Below are 20,085 nucleotides of genomic sequence, written 5' to 3'. Positions count from 1 at the left end.
CACCTATTAGGTGTGTTGGGGACACAAGAGACTTCTTGCTTTGTGGTTGCGGGGTTGCATGAGAGGGATATCTTTGACCTCTTCCTCCCTGAGTTCGATAAACCTTGGGTGATCCACTTAAGGGAAACTTGCTGCTGTTCTACAAACCTCTGCTCTTGGAGGCCCAACACTGTCTACAAGAATAGAAGCTCCCGTAGACATCAGCCGCCAACTGGGACGATGGAGAGCTTGACGGGGTCAGTCTTAGCCGGAATCCAGCACTCGTCCGGAGGGACGATCGGAAGGTTTCCGGCGTAAAGGACGCGCCCCACAGCGATGGTGTCGTCGTAGCTTCCCATGGCGGAACCCTCCCGGTTCCGGCCTCCAGACGCCGCTGGCCCCACGGTGGGCGCCAACTGTCGTTGCCTATTCGACGGTACCTCGGAGGAGGGATCCTCACGAGGGGGAGAAGAAGTAGGGGCCATAGGCGGAGTGCACACGGGACGGTGGTACGCGATTTACCCAGTGATACGTCTCAAACGTATCTATAATTTCTTATGTTCCATGCTACTTTTATGATGATACTCACATGTTTTATACACATTATATGTCATTATTACGCATTTTCCGGCACTAACCTATTGACGAGATGCCGAAGAGCCGATTGCTTGTTTTCTGCTGTTTTTGGTTTCAGAAATCCTAGTAAGGAAATATTCTCGGAATTGGACGAAATCAATGCCCAGGGTCCTATTTTTCCACGAAGCTTCCAGAAGTCCGAAGAGGAAACGAAGTGGGGCCACGAGGCGGCGCCACAGTAGGGCGGCGCGGCCCAGGTGCTGGCCGCGCGGCCCTAGCGTGTGGGCCCCTCGTGACTCTCCCGACTCTGCCCTTCCGCCTACTTAAAGTCTTCGTCGCGAAACCCCCAGTACCGAGAGCCACGATACGGAAAACCTTCCAGAGACGCCGCCGCCGCCAATCCCATCTCGGGGTATTCAGGAGATCGCCTCCGGCACCCTGCCGGAGAGGGGAATCATCTCCCGGAGGTCTCTTCATCGCCATGATCGCCTCCGGATCGATGTGTGAGTAGTCCACCCCTGGACTATGGGTCCATAGCAGTAGCTAGATGGTTGTCTTCTCCTCATTGTGCTATCATGTTAGATCTTGTGAGCTGCCTATCATGATCAAGATCATCTATCCGTAATTCTACATGTTGTGTTTGTTGGGATCCGATGAATATTGAATACTATGTCAAGTTGATTATCAATCTATCATATATGTTATTTATGTTCTTGCATGCTCTCCGTTGCTAGTAGAGGCTCCGGCCAAGTTGATACTTGTGACTCCAAGAGGGGGTATTTATGCTCGATAGTGGGTTCATGCCTCCATTAAATGCGGGACGGTGACGAGAAAGTTCTAAGGTTGTGGATGTCTTGTTGCCACTAGGGATAAAACATCGATGCTTTGTCTAAGGATATTTGTGTTGATTACATTACGCACCATACTTAATGTAATTGTCAGTTGTTTACAACTTAATACTGGAGGGGTTCGGATGATAACTCTGAAAGTGGACTTTTTAGGCAAAGATGCATGCTTGGATAGCGGTCTATGTACTTTCTCGTAATGCCACTGATTAAATCTCATAGTACTCATCATGATATATGTATGTGCATTGTTATGCCTTCTTTATTTGTCAATTGCCCAACTGTAATTTGTTCACCCAACATCTGTTTATCTTATGGGAGAGACACCACCAGTGAACTGTGGACCCCGGTCCTATTCTTTACATCTGAAATACAATCTACTGCAATTGTTCTTTACTGTTCTTCGCAAACAATCATCATCTTCCACACAATACGTTTAATCCTTTGTTTACAGCAAGCCGGTGAGATTGACAACCTCACTGTTACGTTGGGGCAAAGTACTGTGATTGTGTTGTGCAGGTTCCACGTTGGCGCCGGAATCCCTGGTGTTGCGCCGCACTACACTCCGCCACCAACAACCTTCAACGTGCTTCTTGGCTCCTACTTGGTTCGATAACCTTGGTTTCTTGCGAGGGAAAACTTGCTGCTTGTGCGCATCACACCTTCCTCTTGGGGTTCCCAACGGACGTGTCAACTACGCGCATCAAGACTGTTTTCTGGCGCCGTTGCCGGGGAGATCAAGACACGCTGCAAGGGGTGTCTCCCACTTCCAATCTCTTTACTTTGTTTTTGTCTTGCTTTACTTTACTTCATTTACTGCTTTGTTTGCTCTATATCAAAAACACAAAAAAATTAGTTGCTAGTTTTACTTTATTTACTGTCTTGCTCTCCATATCGAAAACACAAAAAAATTAGTTACTTGCATTTACTTTATTTAGTTTGCTTTATTTACTACTGCTAAAATGGGTACTGTTGAGAATACTAAGTTGTGTGACTTCACTAGCACAAATAATAATGATTTCTTATGCACACCTATTGCTCCACCTGCTACTACAGCAGAATTCTTTGAAATTAAACACTGCTTTCTTGAATCTTGTTATGAGAGAGCAATTTTTCGGTGTTAGTTCCGATGATGCTGCTTGCCCATCTTAATAATTTTGTTGAACTATGTGAAATGCAAAAGTATAAGGATGTAGATGGTGACATTATAAAATTAAAATTGTTTCCTTTCTCCTTAAGAGGAAGAGCTAAAGATTGGTTGCTATCTCTGCCTAGAAATAGTATTGATTCTTGGACTAAATGTAAGGATGCTTTTATTGGTAGATATTGTCCTCCCGCTAAAATTATATCTTTGAGAAGTAGCATAATGAATTTTAAGAAGTTAGATAATGAACATGTTGCTCAAGCATGGGAGAGAATGAAATCTTTGGTGAAGAATTTCCCTACCCATGGACTAACTACTTGGATGATCATCCAAACCTTTTATGCAGGATTGAATTTTTCTTCGCGGAACCTATTGGATTCAGCTGCTGGAGGTACCTTTATGTCCATCACTTTGGGGGTGGCAACAAAGCTTCTTGATGATATGATGACAAATTACTCTGAATGGCACACGGAAAGAGCTCCACAAGGTAAGAAGGTAAATTCTGTTGAAGAAAACTCCTCCTTGAGTGATAAGATTGATGCTATTATGTCTATGCTTATGAATGGTAGATCTAATGTTGATCCTAATAATGTTCCTTTAGCTTCATTGGATGCCCAAGAAGAACATGTTGATGTGAACTTCATTAAAAATAATAATTTCAACAACAATGCTTATAGGAATAATTCGGTAACAACTATAGGCCATATCCTTACGCTAATGGTAATAGTTATGGTAATTCTTATGGGAATTCTTACAACAATAATAGGAGTGTACCCCCTGGTCTTGAAGCCATGCTTAAAGAATTTATTAGTACACAAACTTCTTTTAACAAATCTGTTGAGGAAAAGCTTGATAAAATTGATATTCTTGCTTCTAAGGTTGATAGACTTGCCTATGATGTTGATCTTTTAAAATTGAAAGTTATGCCTAATAAGGATATTGATCATAAAATTGTTACTACAGCAAATGCCATCCAAGTTCGAATTAATGAGAATATTTGATTGATGGATGAATTGCATGCTAGGTGGGAAAGAGAAGAAAATGAAAACCTAGCTAAAGAGAACAATGTAGCTAAAGTTTGGACTATTACCACCACTAGTAATGATAATGCTTCACATGTTGCTACACCTCCTACTATCAATGGTAAAATAATTGGTGTTAGCAATGTTTCTACTCCTAGTGCAAAGCGTGCAAAATTGCCTGAAATTGCTAAAACTGCTGAAACTGTTTGTGATAAAACTGCTGAAATTTTTCAAAGTGTTGGGGACAATGATTCCATTGCTGTAGGTAATAATGATTTAGACTTTGATGATTTTCACATCTCTGAAGTTATAAAATTCTTACAAAAACTTGCTAAAAGTCCCAATGCTAGTGCTATAAATTTGGCCTTTACAAAACATATTACAAATGCTCTCATAAAAGCTAGAGAAGAGAAACTAAAACTTGAAACCTCTATTCCTAGGAAGTTGGAAGATGGTTGGGAGCCCATCATTAAGATGAGGGTCAATGATTTTGATTGTAATGCTTTATCGGATCTTGGTGCAAGTATTTCTGTTATGCCTAAGAAAATTTATGATATGCTTGACTTGCCACCATTGAAAAATTGTTATTTAGATGTTAATCTTGCTGATAATGCTATAAAGAAACCTTTGGGGAGGATTGATAATGTTCGTATTATGGTTAACAATAACCTTGTCCCCGTTGTTTGTTGTCTTGGATATTGAATGCAATGCATCGTGTCCCATTATATTGGGAAGACCTTTTTTCTTCGAACTGTTGGTGCCACCATTGATATGAAGGAAGGTAATATTAAATATCAAGTTCCTCTCAAGAAAGGTATGGAACACTTCCCTAGAAAGAGAATGAAGTTACCTTATGATTCTATTATTAGAACAAATTATGATGTTGATGCTTCATCTCTTGATAATACTTGATACACACTTTCTGCGCCTAGCCGAAAGGCGTAAAGAAAAGCGCTTATGGGAGACAACCCATTATTTTACTTCTGCACTTTGTTTTATATTTGAGTCTTGGAAGTTGTTATTACTGTAGCAACCTCTCCTTATCTTTATTTTATCGTATTGTTGTGCCAAGTAAAGTCTTTGATAGTAAAGTCAATACTAGATTTGGATTACTGCGCAGGAACAGATTTCTTGCTGTCACAAATTTGAGCAGTAGTCTCTGTAGGAAATTTATAAAAATCTGCCAATTTACGTGCGTGATCCTCAGATATATACGCAACTTTCATTCAATTTGGCAATTTTCATCTGAGCAAGTCTGGTGCCTCTTTAAAATTCGTCTTTACAGACTGTTCTGTTTTGACAGATTCTGCCTTTTATTTCGCATTGCCTGTTTTGCTATGTTTGATGGATTTCTATGTTCCATTAACTTTCAGTAGCTTTGTGCAATGTCCAGAAGTGTTAAGAATGATTATGTCACCTCTGAATATATGAATTATGCACTGACCCTCTAATGAGTTTGTTTTGAGTTTGGTGTGGAGGAAGTTTCCAAGGGTCAAGAGAGGAGGATGATACAATATGATCAAGAAGAGTGAAAATTCAAAGCTTGGGGATGCCCCCGTGGTTCATCCCTGCATATTTTAAGAAGACCCAAGCGTCTAAGCTTGGGGATGCCCAAGGCATCCCTTCTACATCGACAACTTATCAGGTTCCTCTAGTGAAACTATATTTTTATTCCGTCACATCTTATGTGCTTTACTTGGAGCGTCTGTTTGTTTTTGTTTTTGTTTTAATTTGAATAAAATCGGATCCTAGCATTCTTTGTTTGGGAGAGAGACACGCTCCGCTGTTTTGTATGAACACATATGTTCTTAGCTTTATCTTTAATGTTCATTGCGAAAGTTGGACTATTTCATTCATTGTTATATGGTTGGAAACGGAAAATGCCGCATGTGGTAAATGATTTAATGTCTTGAATAATGTGATACTTGGCAATTGTTGTGCTCATATAGATCATGTTTAAGCTCTTGCATCATGTACCTTGTACCCATTAATGAATAACTACATAGAGCTTGTTAAAATTTGGTTTGCATGATTGATCTCTAGAGTCTAGATATTTTCTGGTTAAGGTGTTTGAACAACAAGGAGACAATATAAAGTCTTATAATAGTTACAATATGTTCATATGTGAGCTTTGCTGCACCTTTTATACTTGAGTTTGCTTCAAACAACTTTGCTAGCCTAGCCTTGTATTGAGAGGAATTCTTCTCGTGCATCCAAATCCTTGAGCCAAAAACTATGCCATTTGTGTCCACCATACCTACCTACCACATGGTATTCTCCGCCATTCCAAAGTAAATTACTTGAGTGCTACCTTTAAAAATTCTATCCTTTGTCTTTGCAATATATAGCTCATGGGAAAATAGCCTTAAAAACTATTGTGGTGAAGAATATGTACTTATGTGTCTTATTTCTTAATAAGTTGCTTGTTGCGCGGTAACCATGTTTCTAGGGACGCCATCAACTTTTACCTTTGTTGAATATCATGTGAGTTGCTATGCATGTTCGTCTTTTCTGAAGTAAGGGCGATTTTCATGATCATATGGTTTGAGTATGCATACTGTTAGAGAAGAACATTGGGCCGCTAACTAAAGCCATGATTCATGGTGGAAGTTTCAGTTTGGACAATTAATCATCAATCTCTTATGAGAATATTAACCGTTGTTGAATGCTTATGCATTAAAGAGGAGTCCATTATCTGTTGTATATGTTGTCCCGGTATGGATGTCTAAGTTGAGAATAATCAAAAGCGAGAAATCCAATGCGAGCTTTCTCCTTAGACCTTTGTACAGGCGGCATAGAGGTACCCCTTTGTGACACTTGGTTGAAACATATGCTATGCAATGATAATCCATGTTAATCCAAGCTAATTAGGACAAGGTGCGAGCGCTATTGGTATACTATGCATGAGGCTTGCAACTTATAAGATATCTTATACATAACACATATGCTTTATTACTACCGTTGACAAAATTGTTTCTTGTTTTCAAAATGAAAAGCTCTAGCACAAATATAGTAATCAATGCTTCCCTCTGCGAAGGGCCTATCTTCTACTTTATGTTGAGTCAGTTTACCTATTCTTTCTATCTTAGAAGCAAACACTTGTACCAGCTGTGTGCATTGATTCTTACATGTTTACCTATTGCACTTGTTATATTACTTTGTGTTGACAATTATCCATGAGATAAATATGTTGAAGTTGAAAGCAACCGCTGAAACTTATATCTTCCTTTGTGTTGCTTCAATACCTTTACTTTGAATTTATTGCTTTATGAGTAACTCTTATGCAAGTCTTATTGATGCTTGTCTTGAAAGTATTATTCATGAAAAGTCTTTGCTATATGATTCATTTGTTTACTCATTATCTTCATCATCGCTTCGAATCGCTGCATTCATCTCATATGCTTTACAATAGTATGATCAAGATTATGATAGCATGTCACTTCAGAAATTATCTTTGTTATCGTTTACCTACTCGAGGGCGAGTAGGAACTAAGCTTGGGGATGCTTGATACGTCTCAAACGTATCTATAATTTCTTATGTTCCATGCTACTTTTATGATGATACTCACATGTTTTATACACATTATATGTCATTATTATGCATTTTCCGGCACTAACCTATTGACGAGATGCCGAAGAGCCGATTGTTGTTTTCTGCTGTTTTTGGTTTCAGAAATCCTAGTAAGGAAATATTCTCGGAATTGGACGAAATCAACGCCCAGGGGCCTATTTTTCCACGAAGCTTCCAGAAGTCCGAAGAGGAAACGAAGTGGGGCCACAGTAGGGCGGCGCGGCCCGAGTGCTGGCCGCGCGGCCCTAGCGGGTGGGCCCCTCGTGACCCTCCCGACTCTGCCCTTCCGCCTACTTAAGGTCTTCGTCGTGAAACCCCCAGTACCGAGAGCCACGATACGGAAAACCTTCCAGAGACGCCGCCGCCGCCAATCCCATCTCGGGGATTCGGGAGATCGCCTCCAGCACCTCGCCGGAGAGGGGAATCATCTCCCGGAGGTCTCTTCATCGCCATGATCGCCTCCGGATCGATGTGTGAGTAGTCCACCCCTGGACTATGGGTCCATAGCAGTAGCTTGATGGTTGTCTTCTCCTCATTGTGCTATCATGTTAGATCTTGTGAGCTGCCTATCATGATCAAGATCATCTATCTGTAATTCTACATGTTGTGTTTGTTGGGATCCGATAAATACTATGTCAAGTTGATTATCAATCTATCATATATGTTATTTATGTTCTTGCATGCTCTCCGTTGCTAGTAGAGGCTCTGGCCAAGTTGATACTTGTGACTCCAAGAGGGGGTATTTATGCTCGATAGTGGGTTCATGCCTCCATTAAATGCGGGACGGTGACGGAAAGTTCTAAGGTTGTGGATGTGCTTGTTGCCACTAGGGATAAAACATCGATGCTTTGTCTAAGGATATTTGTGTTGATTACATTACGCACCATACTTAATGCAATTGTCTGTTGTTTACAACTTAATACTGGAGGGGGTTCGGATGATAACCTGAAAGTGGACTTTTTAGGCAAAGATGCATGCTGGATAGCGGTCTATGTACTTTCTCGTAATGCCCTGATTAAATCTCATAGTACTCATCATGATATATGTATGTGCATTGTTATGCCTTCTTTATTTGTCAATTGCCCAACTGTAATTTGTTCACCCAACATCTGTTTATCTTATGGGAGAGACACCACTAGTGAACTGTGGACCGCGGTCCTATTCTTTACATCTGAAATACAATCTACTCGCAATTGTTCTTTACTTGTTCTTCGCAAACAATCATCATCTTCCACACAATACGTTTAATCCTTTGTTTACGAGCAAGCCGGTGAGATTGACAACCTCACTGTTACGTTGGGGCAAAGTACTGTGATTGTGTTGTGCAGGTTCCACGTTGGCGCCGGAATCCCTGGTGTTGCGCCGCACTACACTCCGCCACCAACAACCTTCAACGTGCTTCTTGGCTCCTCTCGGTTCGATAACCTTGGTTTCTTACTGAGGGAAAACTTGCTGCTGTGCGCATCACACCTTCCTCTTGGGGTTCCCAACGGACGTGTCAACTATGCGCATCACCCAGCTTTGGAACACCTGCACGATGACAGGGCCTACTGCTGCTTGTCTGGAATTATCTGGGCGCTTTTGCGTTGTTACAATGAGTTGTGGTTGTGCCTCTAGGGCTCCCGGGATCCGGCTTATATAGGCGCACGGATCTAGGGTTTACATGGAGAGTCCTAGCCGGATTACAGGTTGCCTAACTACGGTACAATGTCTTGCCGTGTACGTCAAGGATCCGCCTTCCATCTACGTCGTACTAGATCCGGGTTCCTAATGGGCCTCCACGGATCCGGCCTACTCTGAAGGTCGGTTGGGATCCGGCTTCCCCATCCTGAGCTGGACTTCATCCTTTATGATCTACAGCAACTGGGCCGCCCGATGGGCCACATGCCACATCACCATCTGTGGGCCACCCGGGCTTGCCGGATCTAGGCACTATCGATGGTACACCCATGAAGTATATCCACAACAGCTTCTCAAATCAGTGTCGGGCCAGGCCCTAGAGGAACGTCCGGTTCGGCAGTTTCCAGTGGTGCAGGCAAATCTCCACGCCCGTTGATGCAAAAAGGAATCTTCGGCGCACGGAAGAAGACGAGAATGGAGATGGCGGCGCGCATCAGCGAAAGGGCGGGAAGGATTTCGTCACCTCCCGCCACGCCCCATGGCCTATTTCTACCCCCTCCTCCATTGCCCCCCCCCCCCCAAAAAAAATTGAGCTCTTCCTCCCGTCGGCAAGCAGGTAAGAGGCGCACGCATCTCCGGTCGACGACGGTTGCAGCGGCGGCGGCGACGAGTACATCTGGGCTGCTTCATCTACTTCCTGGTCCAGCGCATCTTCACCTCCGGCGATGACTGTAAGCCATCCCTTATCCCCGTACCGCGGTAATGTTTAGATCTCTAGGTTAGGAGTAGTCAGATCTTGCCTAGGGTTTGGTCTTGTAGTAGGGGTTAGATCGGATTGTGGTGATTCATCATGATCTTTCTAGGATTGGAAATTTCCGTATGCTACTGTCATGATTTTGACTAGGGTTTGGTCTTGTAGCAGGGGTTAGTCCAAAATGTGCTCACGTGCCATGATCTTGCAAGTGTTTGTGCTATTCACCGTTGCAATGAACTGCTTGTCTGATTTAGGATGATTATTGGTATGGTTTGTGCTATTCACAGTTGCAATGAGTTGCAATGAACAGCTTGTCTGATTTAGGATGTACTACGATGTGTGTAGGACTCCTTCTGCGATGACTTTAGCCAGACGCTTGTCTGCGTTGGGGACTCTCAGATCCCTTCGCAAGTTCCCGATTCGCAGCCCACGTATGAGTCCAAGGTCAGCCCTCTGCCTGTGTCAGACCTGGTGGCTCAGGTAGCGGAAGAGGTGGCGGCTAGGTTGGCCACCACTAAGAAGAACAAGAACCGCATGGAAGAGGAGAGGGCCTTGAAGACCGAGCAGGAAATTAAGGAATGCCACCTTGAAATGGCTTCCATTCATATCCAGCTTCGTGTTGGAGAAGAAGTGCGGCTTGATCCAAAGCAGAGTGAGAACTGACAAAGGATTCAAGGAAGTCCATCTCAATTCTGTGGCGAAGCGCCTAGCTGACCAGTGTGGTGTGTCCGTCTGCTCCACTCAGGTGTACAACCACGTGAGGAAGTGGAGGCAAAGGTGGCTCACCATTAGCAGGCTCCGCGATCTAAGCGGTGCTCAGTGGTGCGGGGACACCAAGTGCATCGTCCTGGAGGGTGAGCACTACTGCGGGCACGTCGCGGTGAGCACCTCACTAACTTAGTCCTCCTCACTAACTGTTTTGATCAGCCACGAGCAGAACTAACCTGATTGTCCCTTCGTATCGTAGGATCACCCAAAGGACGCGGAGTTCCTGAATGTGCCCATCGCCAACTACGACGAGATGCATACCATCTTCTCCTTCGGCCTCGCCACCGGCAAGTACGCCATGGGATCCAGTGAGCCCCTGGGCTCGGCTGCAGCAAATCCTGCACCTGAGGATGCTGAAACCCAGGAGTCCGACACGGTCAACCTCGATGCTGACAAGCCCGGCGACGCGCCTGAGAAGCCGACCGCCGGCAAGAGGAAGAGAGGTGCCTTCGCCGACGATGAGCTGGTGACCTTCACCAACATGACTGTTGCTGTGAAGGACGTCGCACAGGTCACCAGGGACAACAAGCCCACGGACATGCACCCTGACCTGTACAATGCGACCATGGAAATGCTTGGCTTCGCCGAGGATGATCCATGGCCGCCCTCAGCCACCTCGTCGACCACAAGGCCCAGGGTTCCAGCTTCGTTGGCATGATCGAGCCACACCGCGTCCTCTGGCTGAGGAACTACCTTGGCAAGTACCACGGCAAGGTGTAGTGGTGCCCTTGAGGGGGTGGTTCAGGGATGCATGCATGGAGATGCTGATGATGATGTATATTCTGGCAGTAGCTTGGATGAAAAACATTTGATGCCCCCCTTTTGTAAGTATGATGAGGTGGTATATACTAACCCCTCAGGTGATGGTGAACTTTGCGGTGTTAGGATGAGACACCCACTTTTGTTATGGTGGTAGGACGACACCATGGTAGTGTAGGATGAACTTCTGATCGACTTTTGGAATAATCATGCATGCCCATGTTAGTTTATGATTTGCTGTCAACACTTGTGTTGTTTTATTGCTCTTTTCTGAATTGCTTCATGGTTGTGATCGCTAACTTCTTCTTATGCCATGCTAGTGGTATGTGGTGTTTCGCGGACGGGTTCGAGGAATCCACAGCTCATGGAGAGTCTGTCAAGATCAGGTCAATGACTACTCCAACAACAGCTACCGAGGATATGCAACATTGGAGGAGGCACAACAAGAGTATCTCACCTTCCTGAAAGAGAAGCTGCAGGAAGATCATGCCATCGACGAGGCAATGCCATTAGCACAGCTACCGCCGGAGGAAGTACATGCTCTAAAGGAGCACCGCCGGAGGTATGTCCCAACCGGGTCAAAGATTACATCATTGCCTTTCTCATCGTGGTGATCGTGAGGATCTTGTTCTTCTGAGTGGTCTCTGATCGTATGTAATATGCCATGTCATGGTAACCTCACCCTATTTGAATTGTGGTAAGGATATGGAACTGTGATTTGAGCACCGCCGGAGGTACGTCCTAACCGGGTCAAAGATTACATCATTGCCTTTCTCATCGTGGTGATCGTGAGGATCTTGTTCTTCTGAGTGGTCTCTGATCGTATGTAATATGCCATGGCATGGTAACCTCACCCTATTTGAATTGTGGTAAGGATATGGAACTGTGATTTGAGCAACCAAACAGCTGATTCATGTTTTCCTGCGTGCAAGATGGGCTGGAAACGGGCAACCAAATGATGGGGCCAGGGCTCCTTCTCCGACGCGCAAAAGCCGCACAAGCTACCAAACGACCTGCCAAAAGTGACCCATGGCCCGTTCGCGACGCACAAGGGCTCCCATCTCGATGGCGCAGTCATGTCGTAGTGAATGCCGAGCAAGTTGTGCGGATGTTGGAAGCGCTAGTTTCGCTTAGGGTTTCTTCCATCCATACTAAATAAAAGGTCATCACAATACAAATTAAAATAAATTTAAAATTGTATAAATTACGAACTATTTGTTGTTGCATTAAAATCGTAGAACACAAGATCATATGTTCCGATGAAATACTCTTTAGCTATTTTACTAGTCAATTTTACAGTACCTTGAAGGTGTCGTCAGCGCAATGGCGTAGGCAATTTTGATATTATCTTCCATATATTATATGGTTGTCATGAAAAGAAAGTCAGAAAATCCTAAATGACATACAGAACCAACCCCCACACTAGAAACCGCTTGTAAAAACTGGCCTACCAGGAGGCGCTATGCCATCCACATAGGGTGTGTTTGGTGGCTTGGGGAGCTCAGAAAATCCCATCTCAGCTCGGATAAACAGCCTATCAAGTGCCTGGGTCGGTCCATCATGATACTGCCCGACTCGCTCAGAAAAGGGCTCTCAACAAGGCCGGGCCAGGTGGGAAGTCGCCCGGGCTGGCCTCATCCAGCAAAGTACTATAGTTGGTTTGGCCCCACGCGCGAGCTATCCCCAGACCCCACCCCCCCCCCCCCCCCCCCCCCAACTTGGAGGCCTCCTCCGCCTGGAGCGCCACGGGAACGAGGCGGAGACGCCGCGCCTGGAGCTCCAACGGGACGAGCTCTGCCACTTGGACGCGTCGGCGGCCTCCTCAACCTAGAGCGCCACGGGGACGATCCGCCGCGCCTGGAGCTCGACGGGGACGAACTCCTCCACCGAGCTCGACGGGGACGAGTTCCTCCGCCCGACGCCGATGACCTTGTCCTCCTGGAGCGCCACCGCCGCCTCCTCCTACTGAACACCGGCCGCCGCCCTCGTCGGCGCAATTCATCGGTCACCGACCGCTGCCCGGACCCCAACCGCTGTCGTGCCTCCGCAGACTCGCGGCTAACGCCACCCGCCGCCTCCCAAGGCTGCCCAGCACCACCCAAGGCAGCCCAGCGCCGGACACCGCACCGCCTAGCACGTCCATGGTGGGAGATGAGATGTTGAGGGCCCGATTGCTTTCCTCTCTCTTTGTTCTAGGGCCTTTTTTGCTAAAAAACTGGACCGTTTTGTAAAACTGCTATGAGCCATGCTCACTTCAGCACAAATTGTACCAAACACCATCTCATATGAGCATAGCTCAACACATAAGGCGCTGCCAAACAAGTGATGAGTCTGAGCTCAACTTAGTTAGGGTGAGATTGTATAATAAGAGAGAGATATTCTGAGTTGGACCGGGCTACCAAACACTCCCTAGTGCATGTGGGGAGCGCATCTGGATTGTCGTTCCATTAACTGGTTACCCTATTTTGTGTCTGAAAGATTATACGCGTGGAGTGATGAACACTTAGACACCCCGTTGGTTCAAGTAGACACGGCGTTTTAGGTCACATAGTCACATTGAGAAGACACTCACACCCCCAGTTAGAAATATCATCATAATTTTTTAAAAGGCAAACTACCTAGTCATGACTAATATGATCACCTAAGGCGGTAAAGGGTTGCCCCAAGAAATGTCACACTAGGTTTGAAACGTGTGTTGTATAATAACCGATCTCTTAGAAAATGTAAGGTCAGTCGATCAGTAGTGGAAACCGTTCTTTTCAAAAGAGGTAACAAAAATCGGAACTACACTTTTCTTGTTTAACTAGAAATACAGACACGTGCTTCTAAAAATATTGCAGTAGTTTGTACCCTTGGATGGAGCATTTTGATACCTAGGGATAGGGACAGAAGACATACACATGGCCTGAGACTTCACTTATTCACAAAAAAGAGACTCCAATGCAACCACTGGGCATGCGAAATACAGTTGACCGCGGTAATACCATCTGCAGATTGACATGTCAGTCGTAGACCAAACCGTGGTACAGGAAGCAAGCGACTTCCCTACGAACAGCTACTGTATGCAACTGCAACTATCAGTGGCGTGCCTGAAGATTCTCCCGGTGTTTCTTCCCTCTGAGATGCGAGAGCATCATCTTCGCACTGTTGCATTGCACTTTGCAGAGCTCGCAGAAGGGCCACGAACTTCTCTCGGTCACGAATTTCTTCCTTCGATCTTCAGTGCCCGTGCCGTCAGCGGCATGCTTGCTCCCATCCTTGCCACCTTCTTCTGTGTGCAATGCCTGTGTGCTCTCCTGGTGACCATGCCCCTGGAATGGTTCTGTCCTTTTGTGTGCAACGGCATGCGTGTTCTCCTGGTGACTCCTGCCCTTGAAATGGTTGTGCAAGTCGAATCCAGAGGCTCGTTTGGCCTTCTGCGCTTCACTATTCTCCAAGTTATCGTGGAGGGTTGGGCGCACCAACCTCTTGAGAAACTGGGGCACACGATAAGATTCAGGTGTTGATTTTGCGGTAACCTCCAAAGGTTCCTGCCTTGATTGCAACGCTGCGACGTTCAACCGGTGTTGGTCGCCTGCTTGGTGCCGCATTAAGTCCTCTTGACAGGTCAGCCTCACTTGGCAGTGGGTGCAACTCCATTCTTCACTTGGCTTGTGCCTCTTTGGTGGCGGAGCTTCCACTTTCTGTGCCAAAACCTGTCTCCCTTTCACCCCAATGGGCGTGATTTCGGTATTAGGCTGTTCGCATAAAGTTTGTTTAGACTAATTAAAGAGCATTAATAAAGTAAGGACTAGTGAGCAAGGTGGATAGGTAAAGTCTATCAATATATTCCTAACTGATATTAACTGAACCCTATCAACTTACAAATGAAACTGGATTGGTAAGCTGCACGGTTAGAGAACTTGCCTAACTAATATAACTGAACGTCTGAACCCTCTATAAGTAAACTAAGTTGGTACTACTTATGTATGACATCTTCTATATGGCTAACATATTACATCATATTCAAAGTGGCTGCAAAGATTGTGGGCTAATTTGAGTAAGGCCGAGACAAAAGTATTTAAGAAGTTTTATATAAGGTTCCTATACTAATTACCACGTTGATTACCGAAAAATATTGCTGCAGAGAAAAATTGCAATCAGCAAGAACTAAAATATTGGAAACATTCAATCAACAAATGGAAGCAGAAATAATTACGAATTAAAAAGGTGAATTGACCCACCTTGTTGAACCCTGGTCTCCTCTGCTCATTAGGTAGAGATTTCGCCTTGCCAGCCAGAGCATAATGTTGAGGCAATTGCCTCCGTTCATTTTCGGTATGATCTTTGATAGTGGGCTCCGCAAGATTTGGCTGTTCACTGATCTTTGGTAGCTGCACAACATGTCTGTCATTCTCTTCTGCTTCATGCTCCTGACCAAAGGCTTCACGCTTTGGCTCTTCGCTTTTGTGGATTTCACTCTCCATCAGCTGTACGTCATGGCTCTTCACCTCTGCTTCATGTTTCTGATCAACGGGTCCGTGCTTTGCTTGTTCAGTTCTCCGGAATTGGCTCTCCGTCACCTGCACCACATGTCTGACATGTGTGCCTACTTCGTGTTCCTGACCAAGTGCTGCACGCTTTAGCTGTTCACTCTTGATTTCACACTCCATTAGCTGCATGCCACGGCTATCCTTTGCTTCTACCCTGCATCTCTGACCAAGAGCTGCATTCGTTGGCTGTTCACTTCTCTGAACTTCACGGCCCATCAGCTGCACGGAATGTGTGTCCTTTGCTGCTTCTTCTTCGTGTTCCTGATCTACGGCTGCACGCTTTAATTGTTCACTTATCTGAATACCGCTCTGCATCTGCTGCATGACATGTCTGGCCTTCACTTCTGTTTCGTGTTCATGATCAACAACACCTCGGCTCTCTAGTATCACCTCCTTGCTCAATAATGCTGGTTGTGACGGTTTGGCAACGACACTAGTTGCAGCTGGTACCAAAGCTTCTTCCACAACAGGCTGCTTGCTCAATGACGGGCATTGCTCGACAGCAGGAGGCGCTGAAGGAGCTACAGCCAGTGGCATGCCACATTCTTCCTTCTGAGCATTATCGACTGGCCGTGGCTGCAGCACTGGTGACGGCGACCTTTCAACACATGGATAAACAGGAGCTATCGCTGGCACCGAGGGGCTCCTGCTCCACCAAGAAGTTTCCTCGCTTGACCGTGATGTGCGGTACATTGTCTGTTCCCATGGAGTCATCAACAGCCTTCCATGCCAAGCGCCCCGCCCCGCTAAGCATGCGGTCATGACACGCTCTGTTTCGGCAAGCTCGCACATGATCATATCATGGCGGATGCGCTCCCTGTGGAGCTCCTGCAGTAGCTGCTCCCTCCTGAATACCAGTGCCGCCATGTCTGGCAATGCCGAGTAAGTGTCTCTGCCTTCACATTGTCAATCCCCAGAAAAACATTGCCAAAAGGATCAGTATTACAAAAGCTAAATGGTTCCACTAACGGCAACACATATTTTTCTTTCCACAAAACGACACATCATGTTTGCAGTATCAAAAAAATTAGAAATTGTTTATGAACATAACTTCGCTCTATGACCATTGTGAATTAGGAATTTGAGGATTTGACAAGCTATCTTTTAGTCCTGAAACAGGATACAACCCAGCAGATGCAGGATGGCTAGAGCAGGGATGTCAGGGCTTGGGGCGTCAGTGCCGGCGGAGCTTGGTGCTTATGGGTGTGGTATTGGCCGCAGTTGTAAATTTGTAATAGCCTAGACTTGTAAATACTAATGACAGAGGTTGTGCATTTTGTCGAAATTTTTTGTCCGAAACTGATAGTTTGTCTTCTTAGATTAAATTGGCCAGTGAACTAAGATAAAGCATCACGCGAATCGCCAAATCCCCAATTTTCTCTTGCATTTTTGAACAACTAGCGCATTCAGTTACAAAAACACAACTAACAATGTGCAGGCGGCGGGTAAGAGCGAAGAAACATTCACTAAGAGAAAACGCATATATAGTAGCCAAGTTTTCCCCTTGGAAAGAAACGCTTGCAGAGAAGGATAACCGTAACAATGAGAGTTGGCCGGGCCGGACCGGGCAGGGGAGCTAGTCTCGTTACCGTGCGGAGGCAGAGGATCGGGAAAAGGGCGGCCGTCGCCGACGTCGTCGACCGCGGCGGCTGATCGGCCACGGGTGGCCGACTCCATTGCAATGCAACCGCAACCACAAACCGCGCGAGGTTTGGCTAGGGTTTCGTTTGAATTGGGGGGAGTTTTCGGTTTGAGGACGGAGGCTTCGAGGGGTAGGAGTCGACTCCGAGTCTCCGATAGACAGACAGACAGACTCGAGCCAGTACATTTTTTCGAGCTTACTACGGAGTAGATTTTATTTTCTTTGCGGATTGGGCCTCGCCCAGTGGGGGTTGCCTGTGGCTCACGGCCCGTTAGACCTTCAAATTCGGACTGGATGGCAATTTCGGCTTGTTCGATGTAAGTTTGGTCCTTGTACGCATGGATTTTCCCTCCTATACACGAGTAATATTTTCAGGAATTTTAGAGCTCGTAGCGTTGAGTACACTCGAGACATCTTGCCAGTTCAATCTTTTTGCGTGTACAAATGCAAATCTTCTTTAATTTGGTACACCCCAACTCTACCGGTTAGTTTAGAACTGAAATTTGGACACACCTTCCGTTACAATAGAGCAGGAACATAAGCACTGAAACGATCCTGCACATTGCACTTATCACCTAGGTACGATGTGCACCGCAATAGGAGCAAGTACTAAGGGCATCTCCAACGGGGCGACGACCGTTTGCGTCCGCGCGGACCGGAAATGCGCCTGCATCCTACTCCAGCGGGGCGAGGTATAGTGTATGGGCCGTCCGCGGAGCGTTAACGCGGCGCAAATATGCGGCGCGTTTGCGTCTCCGCGGACGCCGCGCTGTCGCGCCAAGCGTCTGCTCGCTTCTCCCATGGTCCGTCTGACAGCGACCCTGGCTTGAGTTAAAGCAGAATAACAGCTGGGGAGGGCAACCGCCGGAGTCGTAACCGCGCCGATCGACGCACCAACCGCCGGAATGGAGTGCCGAACCACTGACGAGGGAGCTCCTCAACAATGGGCTTAGGGTTGACGGAATCCTGCAGGCTAGCACGAGATATCAGATACCAAACAAACGAGGAGAGAGATTTACCCAGGTTCGGGACCCTCGATGAGGTAAAACCCTTACTTCCTGCTTGCCTGATCTTGATTTATCGAATATATCGGGTTACAGTGGGGTAGCCGATAGGCTGCTATGGTCAAATCCATTAATCCCCGCTCAATAAAACCAATGCGCCTACTCTAATTCATCTCCAACCGGTTGCCATTCATCTTCTTCTTCAACACCGGCTAGCCACCATGAGCAACCTATCGTTGCCATCAGACACCGTCAGCGAGGGGAAGCCGCCGGGATGGCGGCATTGGTGGGATAGAGCTGCCACGCCGAGCAACTCTAGCTTCCCGCCGACGGAGGGCGAGGAGGAGGGGGACGCCGGTGGCCTCGATGGCCAGGACGAGGAGGACTCAGAGGCAAGGTGGACACGGCTGGAGGTGGCCGACGAGGCGACAACGGCAAGGAAGGAGGCAAGGGCCCGGGCGAGGGCAAGGGCTCGTCATCCGTTCACCGACGACGAGGAAGACCCAAATGACCACTCGTCGGAGGGGAACTCAAGCTCGTCAACCAATGCGCATGCACCAGCTGTACATGTGCGTGTGCGGGAGAGGGAAAAAAGGACATGTATCCTGCCTCTGGCGTTTTCAGGATTATATGCCCTCTTGTATCTATTGACATGAAGGACATGTCGAGGTTTTGGATCAAATTATCTCGATCAGCTTCAGGTATGGCTGCCAACCGAGATCTTGCTCTTCCACGACTATCTCTCTGATTATCCGTTGAATTCCTCGAGTGCTCACTTAGGTTGCCTCTGCGCTCGCTGGAAGCGTGTGCTGCAGCTCTTCTTTCGTCTAGTTTCTTTTGTAGTTTTTCTAACTCGCGTCTCGAACGACTAAGTTTATATTGATATGCTTGTAGAGTTGTTGCCGAACATTGCGTAGTCATCGGCTCCGTGCCGTTCATAGCTCTTGTAGCTCTGTCACATGCTTCATGCGGCAGCTGCACTTTTTCTCGTGGTTCGGCTCCAACATACTTGCTTCCTGTTCCACGCGTAAGATCTGCGGGATCGATGTAAGGGTTTCCCAGATTGTCAAAGGCCTCGGATTCTTCGTCAGCTTCACGGCCTGCTCCTGTGATTACGCAGATTTGGTGATATGTTGTGTTTCCATAGAACTCAGGATAGGTGACACTGTCGGATAGATCGGCGAATACCTCCCTGCTAGCAGTGGAGTTGGTGGTGTTGGTGAAGTCGAAGTTGGTGAAGCTCTCTGAGTCGGTCTCTTGAGATAGATCGGTTTCCGTGAGTGACCCGAAAGTCATATCACCGAACAGATCGGCGAGTACTCCGCCATCGACGGACTTTGTGAAGCGTGGCGGCGAAACTTCTTCATCGCCTGACTCAACGGACGATGTTGACGATCCCGAGTAATTGGATTCGACCGCCAACGGTCCCGAAAAAATCGGTGCTGAAAAACGGTGCGATCCTTCTTTCCCAACGAGGAAGCGGAAGCTCCCAAAAATCATCTCCTTCGAATCCTCCAGATCGGCATATGCATGCAAACGGGCGGTATCGTGAGGAACAAAATCGACGAGATAAGGTTGGGCTCTTTTACCTCCTTCCATCACGTTGATTGTTGCCGATGACGATGTTGAAGATACCATCGAGATCAGGACCTTGTAACCTCCAGTTCTCACAAACGGTGCCAATTAACGAGGGATTAACTCATCAATGCATACGTATTGTAGACTTAGGATTTCGTAAGAAGTAGAGGGCAAGTAGATCTCGAAGGTTCAGCCGAACAAAGGTGCTCAACTCAATATTATGGTGGCTAGGTTACAATGTTTTCGGTCCCCTCTTTCACCCCCGACTTCCACTTTATATAGGAGGTGAAG

At 46.4% G+C, this 20,085-nt stretch overlaps 1 protein-coding gene across 1 annotated transcript; it reads right to left on the bottom strand.

Annotated features, from left to right (window-relative positions):
• Positions 1–14,115: 14,115 nt before the first annotated feature.
• On the bottom strand, positions 14,116–17,247 carry LOC124675756. Its single transcript, XM_047211834.1, has 4 exons — positions 17,130–17,247; positions 15,262–16,439; positions 14,557–14,775; positions 14,116–14,451 (listed from the first exon to the last, which is right to left on the bottom strand). Exons 1-4 carry the CDS (start codon positions 17,245–17,247, stop codon positions 14,116–14,118), a joined length of 1,851 nt encoding a protein of 616 aa, XP_047067790.1.
• Positions 17,248–20,085: the final 2,838 nt, after the last annotated feature.

This window comes from Lolium rigidum, chromosome 7 (assembly GCF_022539505.1).
Source record: "Lolium rigidum isolate FL_2022 chromosome 7, APGP_CSIRO_Lrig_0.1, whole genome shotgun sequence".
Classification (NCBI taxonomy): Eukaryota; Viridiplantae; Streptophyta; class Magnoliopsida; order Poales; family Poaceae; genus Lolium; species Lolium rigidum.
The sequence above is the reverse complement of the archived record's forward strand: the minus strand, read 5'-3'. Positions and strand labels throughout refer to the sequence as shown.

What these genes read in the sequence shown, in the direction of transcription:
- LOC124675756 (XM_047211834.1), bottom strand. Translation starts at nt 17,247, where the DNA reads ATGGAGTCGGCCACCCGTGGCCGATCAGCCGCCGCGGTCGACGACGTC. An exon ending in GGAGACCAGGGTTCAACAAG is followed by an intron (nt 14,776 to 15,261) that starts GTGGGTCAATTC and finishes TTATGCGAACAG; the next exon opens with CCTAATACCGAAATCACGCC. An exon ending in CAAGGCAGGAACCTTTGGAG is followed by an intron (nt 14,452 to 14,556) that starts GTTACCGCAAAA and finishes GAAGCGCAGAAG; the next exon opens with GCCAAACGAGCCTCTGGATT.